We start from the raw sequence: 27,331 nt of genomic DNA on the forward strand, positions 1-27,331 counted from the left end.
ACTGATTTAGAGGGAGTTGTGCAGCATCAAGACACAAGAGATGTTATCATGACAGACTTCCTGGGTTGGCTGGTGGATACTGTGATAGTTAAATAGTGACTTTCACACCTAACGGTTCGCACGGACTAGTCAGCCGCAGGTCACCTCTGATCTGTAAAACTTGAAGCCACTGACACGTGAGGAGGAACAATTTGGTGTTTTTCAGTCTGACAATGTGTGTTGAAAATTACTGTTGAATGCCTTCCGTATAGCTGAGCTGTCTCCTCCCCCAGTGGCTTTCAGGGATCGGAAGGCCCGTCCAGATAATTGGCTCCACCACCAGCTCCACCAGGCTGGGGGGCTCTGGCACCACCAGTTCCGTTACCCTGAACAGACCGGAGTAGGCGCGACCCACGAGCTGTAGCTGACCTGCAGGAATTCTGGGATCAGGTCCTCTCAGCCATCGCTGGTACACTCTGAAGTGGTGAACCAGTTCAGCTGGGTACTCCCAGCGCAGAGTGGCACCGAGGCGCAGGAGGGGGGACGTAGTCTCTGGTGAAGGACCAGCACCACGCATCCAAACAACGTCATCAATGCACAGACCCTGGACCGCATAGGGGGGCACCTGGAGACTAGCCACATCCAGCACCTCTCACACACACGCACACACACACACACCAAAAACATTTCTATTAAATACAGAGTAAAACACACAAACATCCCCCTCCTAAAAATGTGATCCCTTTCAACCCCAGCCTTGTTCATTCTTGAGGGTAAAGCCTCACCACAATCTCGCCAACATGGCAGCTGAACGGAGTGTTCTGACCAGTGTCCTCTCCATCCCGCTGGATGAGCAGACTGATTTCTGTCAGAATGCAGCCATGAAGCTCCAGCTGAGAACACCTGCCCAGGGACAACAGGAACGTCCACGTTAAAATGAAATTCGACCTGCTGCTAAACAGCTGATTCTCACCTGAAGGTCCAACCATCTGGATCTGGGTTTCCACACATCTGGGAGAACTGGCTCACTAACTGGTCATCCTTCAGAGCTTCCGACGAAACACTGGCTACTGCACAGCAAATACACAAGTTTGGCCACAAATACTCATACATCACCCAAATCTCTGAAAATCCTCAAAGTTCTGTCCACCAGATAAACCCGTTAGGATCAGAACCTCTGTCTCAAGAGGGATCTTGCCACAGAGGACAGAACAGATGGACAACACTGATGAAAACAACTAAAAAAAGACATTCAAACATATCAGCAGCTGTTTAAATAAAAACTTTACAAACAGTACACTAATTCTTGAGAATTTCACAAAATCATGTCCCACTGATCTACATGCACACTGCCCTTTAACTTCCTCAGCAAGAAAAACATCTATGAAAACATTCCACTCTTGCAGTTTTTATTTGGCGCAAGGGGCTTTAGTTTAATGTAAATGAATAATAATATGCTAATTGTAACAATACTAATGCAATATAACAATGTTTTCTTCAAACAACTCCATATTATTTAGGATTATTTAGTTTTAACATTTTTTTCTTGTTAAAGTGACAATGGCTGTGTCTCAATTCAGGGTCTGCATCCTACGTCGGCCGGATTCGTCACAGCGCCGCGACTAGTCCTGTCCCAATTCGAAGACTCCTTCAAATGCGGTCGACGAATGCGGCCTTCTTTTCGCCTGCAAGAAGGATGGGTCCGGTGTATCCTTCAATAGGTAGCATTTCCCAAGATGCCTTGCGGGCCGGCCGGCAGAAAAACTTAAAAACAATGGCGGACAGTGAAGCGGGAGCTGTCGGAGAGGATTGCGCACATAAATGTCAGTATAAACTTGAAAACTGTTAGGTTAAGGACTTTTTGTGACACATGAACGTTATTTTAGTTAGAAATGTTACAGTAAAAGTGTTTGTATTGCGGTCTCGGCTCGTATGTTCGGCCGCGCTCGGTGTCGCACTTCTCCCGCTACGTTTTCCCCCTGATTTTAATAGAAGTTTGTATTTTAGGTACAAGAGAAAACCAGGGAATTTATTAAGCTCAGGGGGAAGATGGACCACATGATCACTGGAGCAAAGTATTCAGCGGCTGTGGCATGGAGGTACAATAACATCTCATATTTTAAAAACTCGTTTGAGTTTATTTTTTTCTGTGAAAACATCAAAGGAATAACCCGTTGCCCTCTTTTCTCTTCCTGTTTCTTTTCTTACATGTTTGTTAAGACTATTCTGGAGAAAATGGGCATCCAGGGGAAGGTGCCAGCGATGACCAGCTTCTGGAGCTGATCAGGGAGGACATGAGGCTGCAGAGGGAGGCAGAGCAGCAGAGGGCACAGGAGAGAAGGGAGAACTTTGACAGCTTTTTACTTTGCTAGAAAAAAATGGTTAAGGAAGATTAAACATGTACATGTAAAATAAATATCTAAATAAAATCAGTTCTGCATTAAACTCTTGAATTTTATTTTGGTTTACAAATGAGAATTGTTTACTAGAGGGTATCCGCTGGGTCTTAAAGTCTTAAAAGGTGATAAATCGGTTTTGGTCAAATTAAGACCCTTAGAAAGTATTAAACACTGTTATCACATCTTTGCTCAGGCTCAGCTTGTCTAAAGTATTTTCTCCGAATTAGCTCTCCAACAGTCAAGGAAATGATTAAAGATCTAAATAAAACTTCGAGCTCCATCGTTTAAAGTTCCTTCTCCCTTCTGCACAGCGGTTCCACGGTTGCTAGGCGACGGAACGTTTGCCGAGGGAGGGGCGGGAGTTCATGAAGGCTAGGCCTGTCCAAACTCACAGCCGTCAACATCCGGTCTACTCGGCCGACGGAGGACGCAGCCCACGTCGGCCGAATAGGCTGGGTCCTTCGAAGGATGCAGACCCTGAATTGAGACACAGCCAATGTGTAGTTTTTACCACTAATCTCTGGAAATATCCATTAAAATGTGGTAGTAAATGGATTAAAAGATACCCAGTTGTTGAAAGCTATTTGCAGTTTCATAACATATAACCATAGAAATCTGTTCTAAAATACATGGGAGCGGGTCCAAGTCTAGTGGAAGTTGGGATCCCAGGGATTTTTGACCCTAATGGCCATCCGTTGGTAAGGTCTTACTTGAACACAAAAATAATGCTTTCTTGCAATAATTTAGGTGTGTACTGTCCCCTATCGCCAGGGAAAGTACACACTGTCACTTTAAGTAAAATTTTAAGTTCATCTAATGTAAAGGGTTAAAGGTGGATCTCAAAAACTGATTAAAAAATACCCCTCAGGGCCAAAAGGTTTTTTTCACAAGCAACTTTTCTTTCACATTTGTTGATAATTTAATGAATCGTAGGATTTTATGCTGGCCCACATAATCCCCTGTACCAAGACAGGTGATTATGTTTTTAAAACCATTAAAAACAAACTTGATCATCTTGGGAAGATGGACATTAAGAATCTGTCAGGCTGTAAATTATTCAGCTAAATGTACTGTTAATAGTGCTTTTCCCATGTTTTTGTTGACACTGTCAGATAAAAAGGCAGAAAAATCAGGCAACAAAATGGTCAGCTACATCACTAAAGACCCTCCTCCCATGCTCGTAACTGGGAAATGCAACCAGGTCATAAAACCTCCACAATTGCTCATCAGGACAGTCAAGTTTTGCAAAAAGTTGCAAAAAATTATGCTCTGTGGCCTTACTGACTGGCTAACAGAGGAACTCAAACATTTGTTGAGTTTAAATCACTTTTCGGACTGAGACACTGAGAATTGCAGCAATCGTGTCCTTTTACAAAAGATTGTGCAATGGTGGTAAAAAGGGGGGTATGGGGGTTGGCAGAGCTTTGCATCACTCCAGTTTATCATCTCAGCTGATTCTGTTAACAAAAGTGAAACATACTGCCCGGGTTTACTTTCAATTTCAATCTTAAAGCCGGCCAGAGCTCGACAGTAACTCCCCACGTGATCGTGACATCCCCATCTGTTGCGCCAAGGCTTAATATGCATTGACAAGTGAGGTGTTGCAGTAATATTACTACCAAGCTTGGCAAAAACGAATGTCATTAGACAAACTGTGGTGGCAGTATAACGCTGATTTGCTGGCATAGTGTGTCTTATTTAAACTTGATAGGCAGATAATTACAGTGGTCCAGTCTGGTTTTTATCATTTAAGACAACTGGCCAGGGTCAAGCAAAATCTACCTGCAATCGTCTTTGAATATGTTATTCATTTGTCTCTTTTCGGTTGGACTACTGCGATTCCCTCTAATATGGCCTGGAACACTCCTCTTACAGCTGGTTCAAAATGCAGCAGCAAGGAAGCGTGACCATATCACTCCTGTGCTCGCTTTCCTTCAATGGCTTCCTGTTAAAATGACTGCTGTTTGTATTTAAATCTCTCCATGGCCTAGCCCCGCCCTACATAGATAATGTGCTGCTAACCTACACTCCTGTTAGGAATCTGAGGTCTAGTTCCCAGTCCCTGTCGATTATTCCAAAGGCTCGTCTCAAGACTCGAGGGGATGGAGCTTTTTCAGTGGCTGGCCCGAAGCTCTGGAACAGCCTCCCCCTGCAGCTGAGGACCTCTCAGACATTGAAGTATTTTAAGTAATTTTTAAAACTCATTTCTTTGAACCTGGCTTTTAATGTTGGTTGATCTGTGTAGCTATTCTTTTACTTTTATCTAGTTTACTGAGCTTTTATTACTTGATCGTGTAGTTAGTGTTTATGCTCAGCCTGTCACTTTAATCATTGTTTTATTGTCTACTTTCTATGTTTTTACCGTGATCATTTTTGGGTGTGTTTGATGTGGTATTGTTATGTACAGCACTTTGGGTAGCTTGAGCAACAGTAAGTGTGCTAGAGAAATAAAGCTGAGCTTGACCCTGTAAAAAGGGCTCTTTGCTCGTCTTCTAGAATCTTCTGGTGCTGATCCGTAGTTGGCAACAGCCATGAAACTCTCAAAATGGGAGTAAGAAAGTGACTGCAGTGGACCTAGGTTGACCACAGAATGTCTTTTAGGGCTGAAACGATTCCTCGAGTACCTCGAATAATTTGAGTACAAAAAATCCTCGAGTCAAATTCTCTGCATCGAGGCTTCGTTTGATTAATTCATGGCTTTGCAATCACCCGGGGTCATGTTTCACCTGGACCGAAATAAGTGACGCACATACACACTGCACTGAATGCACACGCAAGTAGCAAATGTAACTTCACTTTCTCTTAAGCCATGGCGGACATCGTGGACCCCGGTGGAGTGCGAAAAAGACAGAAAATGTCAAAGGTGTGGGACCATTTTTCACGTCGTAAGGCGGAAAACGTAGTCCAGCGTAAATACTGTCAAATGGATTTAGCCTACCACAACACCACATCCTCCATGCTGCAACCTGACCAGGAAACATGCACATGTAAATGTCACTTCTGCAAGCGGACTCAGAGCATCTACAAGATAATGCATTTTAGCCTGTATTTCTCTATATTCTGCAGGCACTGTGCAACTTTTTCATTTGTAGCACTCAGTTTCAGCTCACACTGTACGTCTGGTAGCAACACGTCGGACTTAAAATGTGCTAAAAATAGCAGTTTTTACAACACGTCAGACTTTTTATTGTGTTGTTATTGATGTCCGTTGTCCCTCAGGATTGCTGCAGGAGGACATGAGAGGAAAACGAAAGAAAGCAAATAAATGTTTTGTGATCAGTATAACTTGACATAACCACGTCAAACATGCTTTCTCGACAATCCTTGTTAGTGTGAGACAAAAAAAAGTGTAGAAATTAAAAAGGATGTGTGTTAATAAGGAAATAGCTGGCGAGCCATGTTTGCGCATGCGCCGTGAGCGGTTCTGGTGCTGTTTGGGCCGCAGCCACTTGCATTTGTTTACTGTGAAGTAAAGTTGAAAAGCTGAAGTTTTGAAAACTAATTTTGAATAAAACTTGAAGAATAACTGGCAATTGCTTTCTCATTTCAAGAGGTTTTTCATATTTTATAACATGCTATTTGATATAATGGTTTACAAACGCAAAAGCGTAATTAGAGTACTCGATTAATCGATAAAAGATTCGATAGAGTACTCGATTACAAAAATATTCGATAGCTGCAGCCCTAATGTCTTTACTTCATTCTTACATATTGCACCTTTAAATAAATTGGTTAATTTGTGGCTCGTGAGTGCAAGATTGAGATAAACTAAAAATATTCAGCAACTGACCTTCTGCAGTCTGTGGCATCACTACTGTCATCTTAAATATCCCTGGACTTGTGTTGACTTTACTGCAGGAACTAAATCTTGTTAAACTACCAGGTTATTTTCTTCTCAGTGGTCCTAATGCTATGTACTTTAAACACTTACATGTGACTTCCTGTACATTAGTGTGAGAGGAGTGGGCACTGTCTTCTGTCTTTATCTGCAGAGACACTTTGATCCCTGAAGATGTTTTGTAGATCAGAGCTACAAAGATCCTGGAGTCCACAGGAACATGCAGGGAGAACATTCTAAAACATAAGGAACACACGCAAATACATTACTCATAAAACACTACACAGGAACAAGGGTGTGTGTGTGTGTGTGTGTGTGTGTGTGTGTGTGTGTGTGTGTGTGTGTGTGTGTGTGTGTGTGTGTGTGTGTGTGTGTGTGTGTTATTGTGAAGATAATAATGGACAAAAACCCAACCCAAACCCCATGACTCCAACACTCTGTGTGTTTCAGCCTCAGTCCTCTGAAGGTGGAGCCCATCAGATCAACGTCTAGTTTTCGTAAAAAGCCTTCAATAGAAACGGCTTTGCCTAGTTTCCAGTGACATCACGACGGCCGCAGCCAACGCAGAGTTTACAGTCAGTATTCTGCAGCTTCTGCAGCAGTCCAGTCTGCTCTGGAGAGCAGCTTCAGTGACAGACTGATCCACCCTCGCTGTAGAAGGAGCAATACCGCAGGCCTTTCCTCCCTGTTAGACTATAGCCACTGCTAAAGGAACCCATACATTTGCAACATTCCACTAAAAATATCATCTTCCAAGACATGAGCAATACTCTTGTTAGATGTGCAATAATTGTCTTCATTTACAAGATCTTTATACTCTACTCTGCTCTCCCCACCTATTCCACCTTCCTCAGGATCCACTGATTTCCCTCTTTCCTATTCACTCTCTTTCTTTCTTAACATTTTTTCTTTTAAATCACAATTGTCTATTTTTGCTAATTTTAAATATATTTTTAAACATTTTCTAAATGCTTTTTTATATTTTTACATTTTTTTTTTGTTTTTGTGAAGCGCATCGTGATTTTTATCTTGAGGCGCTATAGAAATGATATTTTCTTCTTCTTCTTCTCTTACACCATATCTTGTGTGCTACTGCAGCTATCCTGCTGTACATGAGCCATTGCAATAATGTAATTTCTCCACTGAGGGACAAAAAAAGGTATTCTTATTCTTTTGACACTGTTGATCACAGCACCCTAATTAAGGATTTTGTGACTTTGTGGGGATCTCTCGAACTGTTCTAGACCTAGCAGAGGTTACAGAGCCTGTATAAACCAAATCATGTCAGATCCAGGTGTGGACTGGTCTATCTGGCATTCTGGCACTGTCCCGGTGGGCCGCTTAGCCAAGTGGGCTGCTTGCCCGGCTTGGGCCGACACTACTCCACAGTTGGTGATCTGCAGAACATTAGCTACATGGTAACCCAAAACTAACAGAGTTTTTCAAGGTGTTTTTAGTAAGAAAAATGCGGTAGAGCAATGACGTAGGAGTTGTTTTTACTGTGTTAGCATGTAGCTAATGTCCTGCTGATCTCCAACCGTGGAGAATGATCTGATCTGGAAGGCCAGGGCTCCCGGTCGCAGCGGTCTGGCCCTGCTTGTAATTTAACAGTCCCAGTCTATATTAGATCTCACGTTCGGCCTAGAGACCAGTCCGCGGGCGGCAACACCCCCCACCCCCACCGCTCTCCTAATGGGGAGGGTCGACGATTCGTAAAAATGCCAGGGCTGAATTTGGATCCCAGTCCACCCCTGGATTCTACCGATTTGTTCTGTGGCGTACCACAAGGCTCTGTTTTGGGTTTGACCAATCAATGTCTCTTAAAATCACTCAAAACGCTGGTTCGAAACTTATCATTTGAGAAATATCCCCAAACTGTGAAGGTTGGTGTCAAAACATGGAACTTGAAATGGTTCTCCATGCCTTTATCTCCTCCTGTCCAGATCACCGTAACACACTTTTCACATGTTTTAACAAAAAAGCCCTTGACCGCCTTCAGTTGGTCCAGAACTCTGCAGCGAGGCTCCTAACTGGAGCAAACAGAAGAGCACACATCACTCCTATTCTGATGTCTCTGCACTGGTTACCCGTTACCTTTAGAGTTCATTTTAGAGTCCTGACTATAACTTTCAGGGCTCTACATGGTCAAGCTCCTCCCTATATTACTGAACTGTTAAAGCCTTATGCTCCAACCCGAGCCCTCAGGTCCACCCACCAGAACTGTAGGAGGTGGTAAATTTAGTGCTTTAAGAGCTTAATATATTACCTCTACTTATGACCAATAAGCCATGATACTCTATATAAATATAGAATATCAACCTGCTTGGTCTTTGGATGTTTAATCAGAAGATTCTAGGAATCTTTGTTTATTCAGGGATTGTAAACACTTCGTTTTGATTCAGGAAAGAGTTAAGGGATATTACCAAGACAACCTCAGAAAACACGCCTTCCTGAGATACCGGACGCTCCGATCTGGGGTAAAGAAATATCTATGTGTCATGAGTTTAACTTAACTTTAATTTGTCCTTATGTCTGGTGCAGGTAATGATTGCCTTGTCATATCAAACATTACTGATTACCATATATATAAATCAATTGTAACGTCCAGCGATGGTCAGTTTTTGGTACAGTTTGACCTTTCAACATCTATCCAACATCTGGTCAAACAGGAGACACAGGACTGCATGTGTTCCCTTTAAATGAGCCTGCCTTCATACCAGCTGGAGCTCACAGACTCTGCAGCTCTGACAACAGATAACGACATGTCAACAATAACTTTCTTCCCCAAGGCCTCCACATAAGGAACACTCCAGCTCGGATCAGTTGCTAAATTCAAGAATGATTTCCTAAATCAATATGAACTTCTTCCGTGACTTTTATTCTAGATAATCTTTAAATAAACGTTTGTTTATTGCTACTTATAATAATTATATTATAATGAAATGTTTCACTAATCTGTGCTCAATGTGAAGTTTGAAATGAACGTTATGTCTACAATGACTGCAATGTGGTTCCGCAGGTTTATATGGCAAAGGTCATAACATCTGCACTCGCACCACAACAAGTACGGTTACGTTAAACTCGGACACATAAATAGTCTTTTACCCGGTCAGAACATCCGGTCAAAGAAGGCGTGTTTCTGAGTTGTCTTGGTAGCATCTCTAAAGCCTGTCAGCCTTTGATTGGCTGTGCAAATCATAACATCAAAACCTTAAAACTGGGTCACCCTGGGTGATTCGGCAGTTCTAGAGAAAGCTTCAGACCGGCCATCTGAAGCACACCTCTTCAACCCATCAAAGATTTTGACACATCGTCAAAATCTTTTTGCACCTGCAAAGCTGATGCAGCAACAGTTCCTGCAAAACAAGCTGATATTGCTTAAGGCTTCTTAAGAGTCCGCCAGACTCACGGTTCCATCCTCTGTTCTGACCTAGAGACAACTCTTAAGACCGGTTTCGTGGGGGACGCAGTTTCTTCTGCGGACCTCTGCGTCTGGAAGTCCAAGGACTTTGACATTCCGGATCTATCACGAGGGTCTCCGAGAACGGGTGAAGTAGACATGCGTCTGATGTGTCTTTGATAGGAACTTCATAGTTTATGCAACCCAAATTCTTTTACATCCAGAACTCAGCTTTCCTAGATAAGGAGGTTCTGACTAACACCGCATTGACACATAGTTATACGTCACATTTACTTCCATCCACTCACAGTAAATGCTTAGTTCACTTGTCATGTTTTAATTGTTAGAAAAATAAATTAATTCTTTTATAAACTTGACTCTTTTCTGGATTAAACGAAGTGTTTACAATTACTTAATAAAGCAAAAATCCTAGAATCTTCTGATAAATACAATAAAGACCAAGCAGGGTGGATATTTTATATTTAAATAGAATATCACAGCTTATTGGTCATAAGTCGAGATATAAATATCTTGAGCTCAATTTGCAATGCTACACAATGTAAGACTTCATTTCATTTCTTTCAGTAACTCAAGCACAGATCAATCAACCTTATTGATTTAAGCACAGATTAATCAAAACATTATTATTATTATACGAATGATTAACTCATATAAGCTGAAGACATCCTCCTATTATAGAGAGTGGGCACCCCTGTGGTGTTATCAGAGAAGGCTTTGTTTGGGAGCACAGGCTGACAACGTGTTCCCCCTGAAATATCAACAAGGTTGCAGTATCCTTCTGGCTTGTAGGAAGTTATGGTGTAAAATCCACCTCGGAGAATGGAATTAGGTCTGCAGATGACCAGTGGCATGTGGGTCAATATGTAGGGGGAAATTGACCATTTCTGGACATTACAGAACCTTCTAGAAGTTCCAAAGACCAGATATAAAAGTCGAGGTGATCGCTCCTTCCAGACTGTTGCACCCCGACTCTGGAATGATCTTCCTTTATCCTTACGCAGCGTTGACAGTCTGGATGCTAAAGACCCTTTTATTTAATCCAAAGAGTTTACATGAAGACGACTGGACTTCTTTGGTTTCTTGAAGGCGTTTTGCTTCTCATCCGAGGAGCTTTGTCAATCCTAACTGGAACATGGGAGAGACAAGCTTATAAACTGTTGCTGTCTGTTGTTAATGAGCCGAAACTACTCTGGGTACCCCTCCTCTCCATCTCAGCAAGGTTATTTAAAGCTGCTTTTACATAAATATTTCTCATCTTTCATTTGTTTTATGATTTTTAGGATCCTTTTATAATTTCATGACTTTGTTTTTTCTGATTTTCATTTATTTTATTGGCTGTTTTCATTTTCTTTTAAGCCCATTGTGATTGTATGACTTTATGATTTGTGCTACATAAATAACATTGACCTGTTTACTAACTTGACACATGCAAATATTCTGTTTCCTCTCTTCATTTATGTGAATAAACAAAAGCATCGACACACATACGGGGCACACACTGGAGTCTTGAGAGCAGCAGGGATGAGTCCAGCCAGCAGCAGAGAGCTGCCTCCGTTCCAGGGTTCCTCGGGGCAGCCACAGCTCGTCAGCCTGCCCTGAGCCTCCGTATCCCAGCTGCTGTACAGGGGCTGGATCTCCTGGGCTGTCAGGTTCAACCAGCTCCTCTTTGTCTCAATCTGACAACAAATGAAGGAAAAGAATATGTCACTGACCATAAATCAACATGGAAGAAGCTTTTGTAAAGAGACAGAACAATCAAAGTTGACATTCAACGTAGCAGCATTTCTGGGTCAAAGGTGTCCTAGTAGCAGCAAGTGTTCACTTTTCAGTTAGAGACAGCAGAGTACTAAAGGATGGAGCAGAGTCGGGTACTGGAAGTGTTTTAGGAAATTATTATGAAGAGATTCTTAGTTGTGGTCTTTAGAAAAACACCTTCTGCACCTTTTAGCGCTGCCACCGGCATCTCTACTGCCCCTAGAAGCACAAATATTACCGTCCTAAGTGCCTTCAACTCTATGTGTGTGTGTGTGGGCCAGATGCTAGGTGCTCTGACTGGATGACGGCTTAGCTCCACTAACAGCAGCTACATATTCTACTATTTCCTCCTTACCTGTTGAACTGTGTCCACAGGTGTTCCTAACTTGTGTACCGATTGAACGTTAGTAAAAGGGACTTGATGATGGTATGTGGTGGTTAGTGATGGAAAGCGAGTGAGACGTTTGTCACGTGAATGACTGAGAGTAGGGATGAGCCAGACACTGGTTTCAGACGAGTATCCGGTACGGATAAAGCATTTTTGACGAATACGAGCATGAAACGTGTAAAACTCGTAAATATCTGTAATCGTGCTGAAGGAAAATCCTCATTGGGTAACTGACTGTCTTCACGCTCTGTGATTGGCCAGTCACATAGAGCGCCCGCCCCTCCCTACACACAAAACTCTCTAGCCGGCCGGGAGCTCAGTCCGTCCGGCTCAACCACGCACACACACAGACAGTAATGGATCTCGCTGTAATTGCTTCACTGTTGCTCAGGTTTCTTCAGCTCGCCTCTTTTTCGGTTGAATATTTAAAGTTACTTTTTTCGTAACGTACGTGGTGCATTTGACAAGACAGAGCTGAAAACGGCTCGTCAGCTCGTGCATGCGTCGGTCACTGCCTGCGCTCTGGTCGGGTTTTTTAAATTATTCTCTCTCTCTCTCTGCACTTAAATATTAATGTTCTGATTTTACTGAAAAACTTGTTCTGTAATAGTTTCTTTACTATTGTGATCAAAAATATTTAATCTCAATTCCGAGGCTGCTCTGTAAATAGTTTTCAAATAAACAATACACAGAGCAACTTCTGATCAATCCATATCAATTTCAGAATTTAAATAATGTATTGATGTAAACCACACCCACTTCCGGTTAAACCACACCCACTTCAGAGTTAGGTCACGCCCACTCCGAGTACAGATACAGATACAGATAGCGGTGTACTCGCTCATCCCTAACCGAGAGTGACCAGGGCTGTCACAGAACACTTCCGACTGCCGGGCGTGAACCAAATGCGTTGCTGACATTAAAATAATTATTGAGATCTATAGTTTTCACTTTGGGTTTTTGCTTTAATCTACCTTTTCAGTTTTATCTAGAGAAAGTCGTGGACTGGCTGGTGATCCCAAGCTTCTAGTTTGAGAAGAACCGGGTGTGTTTGACCCAGTGACCCCTTCCGTGCAGAACTTGGTGTACGAAAACAGTCTAAGATTCTGTGTGTCTAAACCAGGTCTGAAGGCTTGCCGTGTGAGGAAAACCCTGTTTTATAAGTCGTTGTGTTCAGTTTGGGCTAAAATGCAAAAACAGAACCAGAACACAGTCCGAGTCTCTGCTTGTATGTCGTTTTACTACGCCTGCACTTGGTTTTGCTGACTCAGCATTTGTCACAAAAGTCTAGATGATGCACTGCTTTGTGCGGTCAAAGGTGAAGCTTTAGAAAATCCAAATACAAAAGCCTGCAAGTACCTGTCCCCTCCAGTAGAAGGCCTCCCCAAAGCCCTGGCAAAAGGAGGAGGTGAAGGGGAGGTGTGATGCTACCTGGTGGGTGTACAGGTAGTCAAACAGCAGAGCCCAGAACCTGCAGGACACTTCAGGCTCAGCTCATTTGTCCTACATCCACTGTGAATTCCACTTTTTCAGAGTGTAAAACCGGAGTTGATCTCACTTGTGTTGATTCCTGCGAAATTCGTTCTTATCGCTGTGGGTCTCATACACCCAGCCTGGAGCAAAGATGGCTGCAGAGAAGTTGTGCTTGCGAATGATCTCCAGAGCCTGTAGACAACCAGAACCAGACAAGTTATCGGGCAACATTTACCACGTGCAACCAAACACACTTGGACCTCGGTGATTTACCTTGTTGGTTTCAAACATCCCACCAACCACCTTTCCTCTGGCAAAGACATCAACCCCCACGTAGATGTCTGCCAGACGGCCCTGGACTCCTGAGAAGTCCTTCATCCACTCCAGGTTCGCCTCTGTCCAGTTATAGTTGGTGAAGAATCCATCACAAGCATCAAAAAACATCCTTTAGTAGAAAATGTAATGGTTAAAAAAATACGTGGGAATAAATTAGGAATCTTTTCTGTTGTGATGCTAATCAGGGAACCCTTTTAGAAAGGACCTGTTACCGAACTGGACTGGACAGAGAGTGTTCTCTTCTTACCTGTTGGAGTGGTTGAGTTCATTCTGCCATTTGAGCTCTCCGCTCTCAGTCACACTGTCATACCACAGAATCAAGCTGCCAGACACACGCTCGTGCGTCTGATCGGTCAGGTAGCGAAGGAACAAGGGAGCGTTCTTCACAGCCACCTCCTGGAGAAGGTGAGACCTTCATGTCATCTCATTAAAAAAAATCAGCTCACTTCTGTGTTAGATGATTTTTACATATTTGCTTTTTTTAATTAAAATTAAACAAAAATGAAGCATTCTACCAGAGCCTGTTTGTGTTAGTGATGTTAGGAGTGGTTTTGTACAGAACTACTACGTTGTGCTGTTGAGGAGAAAAATTAAAACCAGTCAGGTTGGAGGGAGAAGGCAAACATCAGCTCTTGTCTGTTTTCTTTTTGACACAACATCACCACAAACTGGCCCATGCCTAGTTTAGGGTGGGAGAGCATGCAGGTGCACTACTCAGTAACTCAGACCAGTGCAGCTCGGCCCAACCACTTTGTCCAACGGCTAATTCCGTATTCTCCCTCTACTTTCTCACCACTCCGTTGAGGTACCTGGCCAGGCTGAGTCAGGCCAGCATCGAGAGCCTGGCAGCTGATAGGCTAGGGGGCAGAGTCCCTTACCCCGGCTTTCCACTGGAGCCGTCAGCAGCGCGAGTCGGCCGCGTCTCAGGAGCAGCATGTCGCGGCCCTTACGCGCCGGTTCTATTTTCTACGCGCGACGCCTCTGAAAAGGGTCAAGTTCGACATTTTTGGGGAAGGAAAGACAGGAAATCAGACGCAGAAATGGAGAGAAGCTCCCGAGATTTTCAGAATAAAGAACGTACTGCCTTCCGGTTGCTTTACTTTTAAAAAAGATTACTAAATGTGCAGCCCCGTGAGAAGTTATCACCTAGCTAGCGGTCTCCTTTGTTTTTCAGGTCCGTATTGGCGATTATAAAACGGACAGAACATAAAACACAAACCATGTTGTAGTTTTCTCCTGCTTGTTGTTGTGTTTAGTGCTCTGTCGGTGACAGCTGCTCCCCTGCTGCTTAGCGTCTCATGGGAAGGGCCAAGCAACAGCTAACGCGAGCAAGACGTGCTGATGCAGTAACGTGCTGCTGACGGCTCCCGTGGAAACCCGGGGTAAGCCATAAAACTGAGCAGAGTGTCTCACAACACCACCATTTTCAGCCGTTCACTGATCTGGTCCAGTGTTCCACGGCCAGGACGAAAACCACATTGCTCCTCCTGAATCTGAGGTTCAACAATCTGACGGACCCTCCTCTCCAGAACCCCTGAATAGATCTTACCAGGAAGGCCCAGGAGTGTGATCCCCCTGTAGTTGGAACACACCCTGCGGTCCCCCTTTTTATATAAGGGGACCACCACCCCGGTCTGCCAGTCCAGTGGGACTGCCCCTGATGTCCACGCGATATTGCAGAGCCGTGTCAGCCAACACAGCCCCACAACATCCAGAGCCTTAAGGAACTCCGGGCGGATCTCGTCCACCCCCGGAGCCTTGCCACAGAGGAGCTTTTTAACTATCTCAGAGACAAGGCAAAAACACGGGCATGTGAGGAGTTCAGTGAGACCATGGAGCAAGACTTCCGTACGGCGTCGAGGAGATTCTGGTCCACCATCGGGCGCCTTGAGTACTTCGAAGACCTCCTCAATCCCACCGACACGTCTTCCAGTGAGGAAGCAGAGTCTGGGGACTTGGAGTTGGGCTCTCAAATCTTTGGTGATTTTTAAAATACTGAGTTTTAAAAAACTTTCCCATCATTTACTAATTTCAGAAAGTTTTTCGCAATAGCTATAATGCTGTCGCTCAAACCGAACAGCTAATGGCATTCATTAGTTGAGTGAGTAGTGTTGTGGACAAGACAAGAGCAACCTTGTACTTACACTGAGGCTGTTCTCTATATTAATGAGCCAGCCGTCGAAGCCGTAGTATTGACTGATCTGGACTAACTTATCGGCCACTGCCCGGTAAGACTCCTCATCTTTTAGGAAAGCCTCACACATCGCAGCTCCTTCGGTCCATTCAGTAATAAAGGTCCCTGGCAAAGAGAAAACGGGATAATGGGTTATTCTAATAACAATCCAGGTAAATCAAATCCGTCTCTTTATTCTACATGTGTCAACATAAAAATAGAAATAGATAAAAAATAAAACAAATGACTAAACGACTAATCTGCTCCTCATGGTCCTTTTCCACCAGTACCTACTTGGTGCAATTCCATTACCGGTTCCAGGATCCCACTCCTCTTAAATAGCTACTTCAATTGCGGTAACATGTGCACCAAGCCGGACCAAAGCTGAGACATCAGACAGTGTGAATTGATGAATGTGTGCTAGGGTTGCAACTAACGACTATTTTAATAGTCGACTAGTCACCGACTATTGAAACGATTAGTCGACTAATCAAATAATCATTAAAATGTTCTTAAATTTAGCATGAGATTGCTTTAATTCTGTGAAAAATGATAATAAACACAAGGAAGATGGGTACTTCAATGGAAAATGAATACTTTAATGAACTTTGCTGCTGATAGGCCAATTCATACTAAAAGTAAATAAAAATGCCCTGTCTAACACAAATTAGGCACAGTGCTCAGTCAGTACAGACATAAATGCATAAATAAAATTAAAATACTTTTGTCCGGTGCAGTCGGGCATAACATTAAATCTCTTTTTGAAAAGCGAAAATACGTTTAAAAATGTAAAACGAACATCCAAAACAAAACGTATTGGACTCTGTTTCATTCAACTGTCCGACGTGCTTTCTCTCTAAGTGTTCGTGCATCAGCGAGGTGCTGCAGTGATACGCAAGGACTGCTTTGCAAAGAATGCAGGTCATCTTTTTATTCGCTGAATCCAGGCTGGAATGCTCCCAAACTTTAGATGTTTTGGTACGCGTAGCTGCTGTGTTGGATGCCGCCAATTCTGTTAGTTGGTGCTCAGCAGAGAAGCTACTGCGCATGTGCGACTCTCTGCAGAGATTCTAATGGAGTGAGATGCCTCACTCGATCGGAAAAAACATGTCTGGCGACAACAAAATTCTTTGTCGACTATTTCTATTGTCGATATTTGTCGACATCATCGACGATTCGTTGCAGCCCTACTGTGTGGATGACTTTTCTAATTCTGAGCCATGTAGAAATTGCTTGAGCCTGGACACAGCCTTGTTTTGATCACTGCGCTGATCTGCTTGTCAAAATTCAGTCCGCTGTCAAAGATGACACCAAGGTTTCTAGCATGTGACTTGCTTTGGAAGGCCAAAGATCAGGCGTGTAAAAGCCAGGGTGGTTTGGAGGGGGTAAAAACTATGCACTCTAAGGTTGTCTTGGTGATTTTCCTCAACTTGTCAACCTCTGGTTGGCTACACAAATCATAACATGAGAACATTAAAACTGGATCACTCTGTAGCGCCCAGCAATGGTCAGTTTAGGTACAGCCTGACCTTCCACCATCTATTCAACATCTGGTCATTAAGGAGACACAGCGCTGCTTGTGTTCCCTTTAAACAAGTCTGCCGTCATACCAGCTGGGATTCAGACTCCACAAGTCTAAATCATGACATTAACTTACTTTCCTCAAGATCTCAGCTCCAGAAGAAAGAAGACCCAGCTCGGATCAGTTGCTAAATGCAAGAGGTTTTATAATAAATCATTAATAATTTATTCTATGACGTTTAATCTATGTAATCATTAAATAAACATTTGCTTATTATTACTTGTGGTAAATAGTATAATGAAATGAAATGCTTCATTAATTATGCTCATTGAGTGGATGTTGTTTGTCCACTAGACTGCAATGTGTTCCCCGTGTTTTGACGACAAGGTCCACACACCTGCACCTCCACCATAACAAGTACGGCTAAGTTAAAGTCCCGTACACATAGCTAAAACCTTTTACCCAGATCAGGACTTCCATATTAAAGAAGGCGGGTTTCTGAGAGTTGCTTTGGTAACTTATTCCTTTCTGTCAGCCTCTGACTGGCTGTGAAAACCATGACAAATAAACTTTAAAACTAAAGCCATACAGAGATCCTTCAGTTCTGGAGAGTGCTGAAGAGTTCGCTCAGATTGGCCATCTGTTGCAAGATTCTAGAAACATCCACGATTTTTACACGTCGAAAAAAAACCTTTTGTCTCCTGCAAAGCTGATGAGAAACACTTCCTGCAGAACAAAGCTTAATTGTTCAACTCCTTAAGAGAATCCCTGAGACGCATGCTGATTCCATCCTGTATTGCCTGTTGACATCTTTTGGACCGGGGAAAGTCGCTACCGTGTGGTCAAAATACTGGACCTGGGTGCCCCGAGGTCATCTGACCTCCCTGACCTCCAGATCCTGACAAGGGTCAGCAAAAGGGCAAGTAGAACACAGAGACTGCGTCTGGATGCATTTTGATGGTAATAACTTCATAAGCTTAACGCACTCCAAATTCATTTCACCAGAACTCGGCTTAATTTGATAAGGAAGCTCTGATCGATGTCACATTTACACATTGGTTACTTCAGCTCCTTAGTTCCACTCATTCACCTTAAATGCTTAATTCATTAGTCATGTTTTAAATTGTTTGTAAAATAAATTCTTGCTTTTATGAACTTGACTCTTTCTTGAAGTAACACGAAGCGTGGTTGACCACTGAAAAAGCAAAGAACCTAGAATCTTCTGAATAATTACAATAAAGACCTCACAGGTTATTTTAGATTTATATAGAATATTACATCTTCGTGGTCATAACAGATTAACATCATCAATTTGTGTCTGTGAAGGTTCTCAGTCATCCAGGTCATTGTAGTCTAATGAGCTTTGAAAGAAAAGCATCTGGACTTCTTTGAGTTGCTTGAACTTCACCATCAAAACGCATCCAGACGCAATCTCTGTGTTCTACTTGCCCTTTTGCTGACCCTTGTCAGGATCTGGAGGTCAGGGAGGTCAGATGACCTCGGGGCACCCAGGTCCAGTATTTTGACCACACGGTAGCGACTTTCCCCGGTCCAAAAGATGTGTTTGTTTGAGTTGCTTGTACTTCACCGAACGACTACAAGAAGACAGCACCTTGGAGGACAGGACCAACTTCACACCCGATCAGATTTGCACACTGTTAGACCTCTGCCTCACCACTACATATTTCAAATACAACGAAGGTTTCTACAGACAAAAACATGGCTGTGCCATGGGCTCCCCCGAGTCACCTATTGTAGCCAACCTTTATATGGAGGAAGTGGAAAGAAAGGCTCTTGGCTCTTTTAAAGAGAGAGCACCCAGCCACTGGTACAGATATGTGGATGACACCTGGGTCAAAATCAAAACACAAGAAGTGGAATCCTTCACTACGCACATCAACGCCGTGGACAAAAACATCAAGTTCACCAGGGAAAACATAAAGGACAACTGCTTGCCTTTCCTGGACTGCTCTGTGCACTTTGAAGAAAATGGCAACCTCAACATTGAAGTGTACCGGAAGCCCACACACACGGACCAGTACCTCCTCTTCGACTCACATCACCCTCTGGAACACAAACTTGGAGTAATCATGACCTTACACCACCGGGCAGAACATGTTCCCTCTAAGCCGGAAGGGAAAAAGAAGGAACACACACATATAAAGGAATCACTTAAAACATGTGGCTATCCTAATTGGGCGTTTATAAAGTCAGCAAAGATGCACAGAAAAGAAGACCAGACACCAGCGAGGGAGGATAAGAAAGACAGATGCAACAACCTTGTCATCCCCTATGTAGCCGGTGTATCAGAGAAACTCAGGAGGGTTTTCTCCAAACACAACATACCAGTGTACTTCAGGCCCAGCAACACACTCAGAGAGAAACTGGTTCACCCGAAAGACAAAACTCCTAAACACAAACTGAACAATGTGGTGTATGCTGTACAGTGCAGCGAGGAATGCCCAGACCTCTACATCGGAGACACCAAACAGCCACTTCACAAGCGCATGGCACAACATAGAAGAGCCACCTCCACGGGACAGGACTCAGCAGTTCATTTGCATCTAAAGGACAAAGGTCACTCTTTCGAGGATGCCAACATTCACATTTTGGACAGAGAGGACAGATGGTTTGAAAGAGGAGTAAAGGAAGCCATTTATGTCCACAGTGAGCAACCATCTTTGAACAGCGCCGGTGGTTTACGACACCAACTGTCTTCCATCTATAATCCAGTTTTGAGATCCCTTCCCAGATGCCTCAACGCTCACGCATATCCTGGGCCATCTGACCTCAGGAATTCACATGATAGGGTGGGGCCAGGCTTCACAATGAGCTCACCCGAAACTCTGGCTGAATAGGACCCACACCCACCCTCACACCTTGGCTCATGTGTTTATATAGAAGATCATCAGGGGGTCTTTTGTTCCCTCTTCGGGGGGAAACTCCCACTGGGTTTAAATCTGGGACTTTCCACCATTTGACCTTAGAACTGAAGAAGCCTCTCAGATGAGAGGTGAAACGTCTTCAAGCAACTCAAAGAAGTCCAGACGCTTTTCTTTCAAAGCTCATTAGATCATCAATTTGTAAATGCTACAACACTGGTGAATGATCAGTTCAGCTCAGTTCTTGAGAAAGCTTCAGACCAGCCATCTGAAGCAAAACCTCTCTAACCCATCAAAGCTTTTGACACGCCATCAAAATCTTTTTGCACCTGCGAAGCTGATACAGCAAACGGTTCCTGCAGAACAAGCTGATATTGTTCCGACTTCTTAAAGAGTCCCAGACGCGCGGTTCCATCCATCTATTATGACCCAAGACATCTCTGGACTGAAGAGTCGGTACTACGGTTTCTACAGCCCTCGGTGCCAGAGGTCATCCGACCTCTCTGACCTTCGGATCCACGAAGAGGGTCTCCGAGGACGGGTGAAGTAGACACACAGATAGCGCCTGATGCCTTTTGATAAGAATCAACTTCATTGCTTAACGCAAACCAAATTCTTTTACACCCAGAAACCAGCTTTCCCAGATATGGAAGTTCTAATAACATCGCATTCACACATAGACCAGGGATTGAAACAAAAAATTAGCATCTGACTGAAAATTATTGGGGGGGGGGGGGGGGGGGGCTCACATTGTTTACACACAGCCGCTATTCGGGTTTTGATTGGTTTTAAGGTCAGTATTCTTGTTTCTGAAAAATTTGGAATAACCCGTTCACAAACACAGTGTTTAAAAGTGTGGGTGTTGAGATTTCTCTGAGGTAAAAAAGATGATAAGTATTAAAGCCCTCTAGGGGGGTCCTGCGGCATGCCCCCCCCTCCCAGGAAAAAAAACATTGAGCATTTTATATTTAAACGCATCAGTCTGGTGCATTTTTAGGGGGGAAAAGTAGAGTTACAGGCTGGTAGGTATGTATGATAAAGTATCTATACATGTTCATTATAATGATATATTTGAGGTAACAATGTTTTCCTGTCCTTTCTTAATCCATTATGAACACAGGCTACAGTGAAATCCGCTGATGCATCCATGCTGCTCAGCACCAGAACTGCACTAGATACCAAAAGAACCAATCAGCTGGCAGAGCTCCATGTTGAACGTGTGAGCTGCAGAACTTGCAAAACTACGTGACTCAGTTTAAGGCACAAAGTAGAATCCAGCTGCTGTTATTTGTTGTTGTTGTTGTTTATAGAAACTAAATGTATCTGCAGGGCTTTAGGCCCAGGGCAGAGTTTTATACCTCAGACCAGCTTTAGATCGTGACCTGTTATTAATAATATCATGTTCTTTACACCAACCTGAATATTCTGTAATGTTCACAGACATCCAAACCTTAGAAATGAAATATAATCAATATTAAAATAAAATTATTAATATCATGTTTTCATTAAGATTAGTTATCTGTTATACTTATTTATAATTTATCGTAATATGATTAATAATATCTAATCTGATCTTCTATCATTTGTGGGTTTAGTGCATTCACTTAATATTAATTATAAAATTATAAATAACAGGTCACTAGTCTGGACTTGGGGCTGCACGGTGGCTCAGCGGTTAGAGCTGTTGCCTTGTAGCGAGAAGGTCCTGGGTTCGCTTCCCGGCCTGGGATCTTTCTGCATGGAGTTTGCATGTTCTCCCTGTGCATGTGTGGGTTCTCTCCGGGTACTCCGGCTTCCTCCCACAGTCCAAAAACATGACTGTTAGGTTAATTGGTCTGTCCAAATTGTGCTTAGGTGTGTGTGTGTGTGTGCATGATTGTTTGTCCTGTGTGTCTCTGTGTTGCCCTGCGATGGACTTGCTCTCTGTCCAGGGTGTACCCCGCCTGATTGCCCATTGACCGCTGGAGATAAGCATCACAGCGACCAGAATCCCAGCATGCGTTGCGATTGATGACGCAATGCTCCCGGTCTCAATTCTGCAATTATTTGCACACTTGTGTACTACGCACTCAAAGTCTTACAGTGCACTTTCTCCAAGTGCACTTTGCTGAAGTGCGCTGGGCACAGAGCGAGTGTTGAGATTGGGCCTTGCAGTAAACAGAGGCCGGTGGGAATGAAGAAGACGGAAATGAGACAGGAAATGCACAATGGCTGAAGGAGCGTACAACATCAGTGCAGCACAGCTTACTTGGTACGTACTGTCCTTTTTTATGGTGTTACGTGTGTTGCTTTGTGACGATGGTCTTCTCAGAAAACCGCTACCACGGTCTCGTCACTTACGGAATGCGAGAGTCTTACCGCTTTAGCTCGGCTGACCTGTTTACATGCAGAATGTAATCACATTATACAGCATTATCTGGGTCCTTCAGCACATTTAGAAGCAGTTCGCCTTCAGCCAGACTAACACGTTTACGTGCCGTTTAAAAAAACGACGCAAGTCTTTTTAAGGCAATACTTCGGTTTTCTGATGTGCATGTAAACGCACAGACTGTTTGCTCTGCAATGTGGATGTTTTATCTCCAAAAATAACACAAGCCTGGAGGAGTTCTGCTGTATGGTGGAGTTGCTAATGCTAATTGTTGGCTTCTACTAGTTCTCTGCTGTTTCCTGGACGCTAATCCAACAACAGTCATGAGCCAAGATAGGTGAGTCCATGAATGTTAGTGACAGTGTGGCATAGATCTGTCAGGATTCTCTAATCCTAGAGGTTTACCGTCTTTTTTCTATTAGAAGCTAAAGCAGGAGATAGGTGTAGGAGACTATTTTCATGTTCAGCTGGCATGGATCATAACAGTTTACTTTCTTTGACAATGTCAAGTCTTTGACATTGAATGTGCTACTACTAGTTTACCCGTTTAATTATAGATTCACTAGGATAAATACAATAAAGTTTATCTCTCACCAAATAGAATATTTACTAAGAAATCACAATGTAACCATAGAAACATTACTTGGTATAAGTGTGTGTGTGTGCGCGTGTGTGTGTGCATGCGTGTGTGTGTGTGTGTGTTTGTTCTCTGTCTTCTCGATCCCCAGTGAGTCGTGGAGGATGGCTGCTTATACTGAGCCAGGATTCTCTGGAGGTTTCTTCCTGTTAAAAGGGAGTTTTCCTCTCCACTGTCGCTGCATGCTTGCTTAGTATGAGGATTGCTGTAAAGACTCTGCACTAGTCAGTGACTTGATGCCACCTGCTGGGTTCCTTATATAGGAAACTTTTTACTGATTGGCTTACTGAACTGACCTGTATTGGAATGTTTACTGTGTGAAGTGCCTTGAGACGACTCTTGTTTTGATTTGGCGCTATAAAAAAATCTTGAATTGAATTAAATGAAAAACTCAGAATGTTTTTTCAGTGAATCACACCTTTACATCTGGGTCTCAGGAAAGTTTTAATATGCAAAATTAATGTGTGAACCTATTTCTTTTATAATGGCTCTCTGAATAATTTGGACAATAACAAACTTTTCTGTTATAAACACTGGTTGTTCAACTCCCCTCACCAAGAACAATGACTCCATGTTTATGAGCGGCATTGGTCCACACAGCAGGAGGAATAGTCACCAACTGATGTGTGAAGTAGTTGAAAATATCTATGTGCTGCCAGTGGTAGAAGGTATACGGATTTTCTACATTTGTGCCCTGGACAAACCTTGAAAGGAAGAAAAATGCAAAAAAAAAAGAAAAAAGTTATTTTACAAGGATATAAATAATAGTGCAAGAAAAAGAACTTTAAGCAATAAGTTGCTGACCATCAATACTTACCTATCATCCAGGTAGCCGCCCATCATGTCATGAGATACCAAAGTCCGACGCGAACACCTGGCCAGACTGGGCACCCGAGGTGCCAGACAGACTGATGCCACATTGAAAGGGTTTGCCACGCTTCGTCTCCATGACAACAACTCCTCCATTGTGCAAAGACCATAGCTGACTGGTTCAGTGGTCTCAGTATCATAATGTTTTGCTAGAAGAAAATAAAACAAGCAGTATGACACACATCTTAAACACTAAGGGTGACACTGTTTCTAACGACAGCTGACTGACCTGGTAGAAGAGAGGGTGTATACTTGACCACCTCATGAATGCTCGATTCCATTGGCTGATCTAAACAGGACTCTAACCTGGTGACATGTCAGGGTGGTATATTGAGGATACTTTTTTCATTTTTCTTAACCTCTCAGGCTCAAAATAAGTTTTGATAAAAGGACGAACAACTAAGTCCTTCAGGGGAACTTCTGAGTTAAAAAATGCTCATGAAATACGTATGTGGAGTCACCAGGTAGGTAGGTTTTAACTGTTGCACATCTGCAACGCCTGCCTCCAGAGGGTTAAAAAGCATATTTAATGCTGCAATAGCATGTCTACAAAACAAGTTAGCTTTTAAAGCCAAACTGTCACAGAACACTTACCCATCCTGTTGGGTATCATCCCTGGGTTACGTTTGTTGGAACCAGAACCCGCATTGCCAGAGGAAATGAGAGAGCGCTAAACACTAGTCAAAGTTTTCTAGATCCAAATGTTTTTTATCAATTATCAGACTTCAAATGGTGTTTTTCTTTTTGTGGCTCTGGCAGTTTGTCCTAAAGTTGAAGTGGTAGCAGTCAGCTGTTTCTCCATCTCTGATATTATTGAGCGGAGAACCTCTCACACTAGTGGTGTTCTGGTGCTGAATACATGAGTGCAGAGGACCCAGGGAATTAGAGTATGTTGAAATATGTTGTACTGCAATTTAAATGAAAAGTAATGATGTGCGTTTCGACCACACCTTTCACATACTTTGAGATTTATCAGCTTGTAAAAGTTCGTAATTCCTGTGACTACAAATCAGACGTCTGCACGTCGCAAATATGACATCACCAGAGTCTCCACTGCCCTAGCATATCTGCTATCTCCCAGATGGTGAGGTTTCATGTGGTTCTTTCCTCCTGGACGAAGAACTCGAAGTTCGCTAAACTCAGAGCCATTTAACCTCTGCTTTTCTCTGTTTCTGGCTCAATAACGCTAATTTGGACATTGTAGGCCTGGACGTATTTTCACACAAAACGTAAAATAACGTTTGCCCTGCTGAAAATATGCGCTTTCTTACCATCAGAACCCATCTTTAAAATTCACGGACATCATATGTGAGATTCGTGGCACATAACAAATGGGATTAGCTCCAATGACTTGCATTCATGTTTTCGTTCTTCCGGGGACCCATGGAGATATGACAGAGCACAAGTTCAAAGTACACCAAAGACATTAACCCTCTGGAGGTAGGCGTTGCAGATTAGCAACGTTAAAACCGACCTACCTGGTTACTCCACACACGTATTTCATCAGTATTTTTAACTCAGAAATTCCTCTGAAGGACTTAGTTGTTCATCCTTTTATCAAAACTTATTTTGAGCCTGAGAGGGTTAATTAAACGTCATATATGAACAAAGTTTTGAACTACTGCACTTTAAACTGCCAAATCAACGCTTCTCAGTTAAGTGTTGACCTATCGCAAAACCTTTAACGTAAAGGAGACCGTCCGGGCAATTCGTAGCTATAGCTATTGGCTGTTCTCGTAGCTATGGGATAGCAGTCAGAGCCATTTGTGGATACGGGTACACCCTCGTGAGGGTTTTTGAGAAATTAGCCATTGAATATGGAGAAAAATGACTTTTTGTCGAGTGAAAATTTTCTATTTTGTCTACTATGATTGCATTTTATTTTGAAATGCCATATCAGATATGGGTGTGAAGGATGTAGTACAAGATAACTTTTTCTAGAGTACTTTACTTTTAGAATGGGGTGGAAAGGTGTTGAAATAAAAAATATGAATAAAAAGCTAATTTAGTTCACCTGAATATTTTTAGAATTTACTATTAATGGATGACAAATCTGTTTCTTTTAATTGTAAGTATTTTTAATAATAAAGTTTTTTAAACCACAATTTTCTCTTAAAAGTGAATGAAACATAAACCCAAGCTTTGAACGACGTCCATCAGCTTGTTTCAGACATGTACTGGAGGTGCGCCTTTATTTTGAAAGGCTCTCTCGAACCACGACATCGTAATGACTAGTGTAATGGCGCACGTAAAATCCGTGTGTCGGCTAGATTTAACTGCTTCTTTTTTAAGTGTCGGCTCCCTTGACAGCAGTCATCACGTAACACCAACGACAAGCACCGACTAAAACATCCCATTCTATATTATACTATATAAGGACAAATTACTATTAAAGAGACATGCTCAGAAATGTAGCTTAACCAGTAGTTCATGTCACAAAAGTAAAGGACGAAATTTGTTCTAATTATTCTGGGAAGATTACCGAATGCCTTTATTTCCATCCTCCAAGTTTTCTGCATTTTCTCGAACAAGGGTGAGGTTTTCTTTTTCCATCAACGACATGTTTGGCAGAAACGGGAACAGGAAGTAGGCGGGTTTTGGTTAACTTTCTTAACTCAGCCCTTCAGAATAAAAAGGAAATTAGCCTTACCCTAACGCCACATCATAATGAAGCTAGAAGTGCTTTCCATTTTTAGCTTCCAATTTAAAAAAAAGCATTTCCAACTAATTTCAACCTTATTTCATGAAAGTAAAAAAAATATCAGACTTCATCACTTTTTTTTTTTTTTTTTTTTTGCTTCTGGACATTAGAGGAGATTGCTCGAAAATGACAATATCCAAAAACCTGTACTTTATTTACTGATCAGTAGCAGAATCCTTAGAAGTGCTGCTCTGCATCTTCCAATGCTATAGAACACTTAAATCCAGGTTTGAAGACTCAATGTAGGCCTACCTACTGTACAATTAGGAGAAGACCAGTTATAATGTTTAAAAACAGTGTTGAAATTTCTCTTTAATAAATATTTACAAATCACAAACTAGTGGCTAATGGAGTACGTGAGCATTAATGTTCACTTCAACGATACACTAAACTGGTCCAACAACACATGCGCTGTATAAGAAGGGCCAAAGCTGTCTCCACCTCCTGAAGAGGCTGAGGTCCTTCAGAGTTAGGCCTAATTTATACTTCTCCATCTGCGTCAGGATGGACGCACGCAACACCATTATACAGCCTTTCGAAGGCTCTCCATCAGGCTTGCAAGGATGGATGGAGTCAAGCTTTCTTTTTT

General features: G+C 42.7%; 1 protein-coding gene and 1 long non-coding RNA gene across 5 annotated transcripts; one reads left to right on the forward strand and one right to left on the reverse strand.

The window, feature by feature from the left end:
- On the reverse strand, nucleotides 1-26,636 carry engase (endo-beta-N-acetylglucosaminidase). 4 transcript variants are annotated; one of them, XM_015968964.3, is made up of 14 exons: nucleotides 26,524-26,636; nucleotides 24,271-24,347; nucleotides 23,989-24,190; nucleotides 23,727-23,875; nucleotides 15,734-15,888; nucleotides 13,837-13,985; nucleotides 13,527-13,698; nucleotides 13,339-13,445; nucleotides 13,140-13,251; nucleotides 11,126-11,313; nucleotides 6,310-6,452; nucleotides 953-1,049; nucleotides 765-882; nucleotides 1-628 (listed from the first exon to the last, which is right to left on the reverse strand). In XM_015968964.3, the coding sequence occupies exons 1-14, from the start codon at nucleotides 26,601-26,603 to the stop codon at nucleotides 227-229; spliced, it is 2,151 nt and encodes a 716-aa protein (XP_015824450.3). In that variant the 5' UTR covers nucleotides 26,604-26,636; the 3' UTR covers nucleotides 1-226. The 4 variants fall into 4 exon arrangements, with proteins under 4 accessions (XP_015824450.3, XP_054598073.2, XP_015824451.3 ...); XM_054742098.2 differs by lacking the exon at nucleotides 26,524-26,636 and adding an exon at nucleotides 25,313-25,424; XM_015968965.3 differs by lacking the exon at nucleotides 24,271-24,347.
- On the forward strand, nucleotides 1,675-2,284 carry LOC139063903 (uncharacterized). Its single transcript, XR_011517215.1, has 3 exons — nucleotides 1,675-1,802; nucleotides 1,987-2,078; nucleotides 2,200-2,284. It is a non-coding gene; the product is annotated as an uncharacterized lncRNA (long non-coding RNA).
- Nucleotides 26,637-27,331: the final 695 nt, after the last annotated feature.

This window comes from Nothobranchius furzeri, chromosome 18, assembly GCF_043380555.1.
Source record: "Nothobranchius furzeri strain GRZ-AD chromosome 18, NfurGRZ-RIMD1, whole genome shotgun sequence".
In the NCBI taxonomy this organism is placed as follows: Eukaryota; Metazoa; Chordata; class Actinopteri; order Cyprinodontiformes; family Nothobranchiidae; genus Nothobranchius; species Nothobranchius furzeri.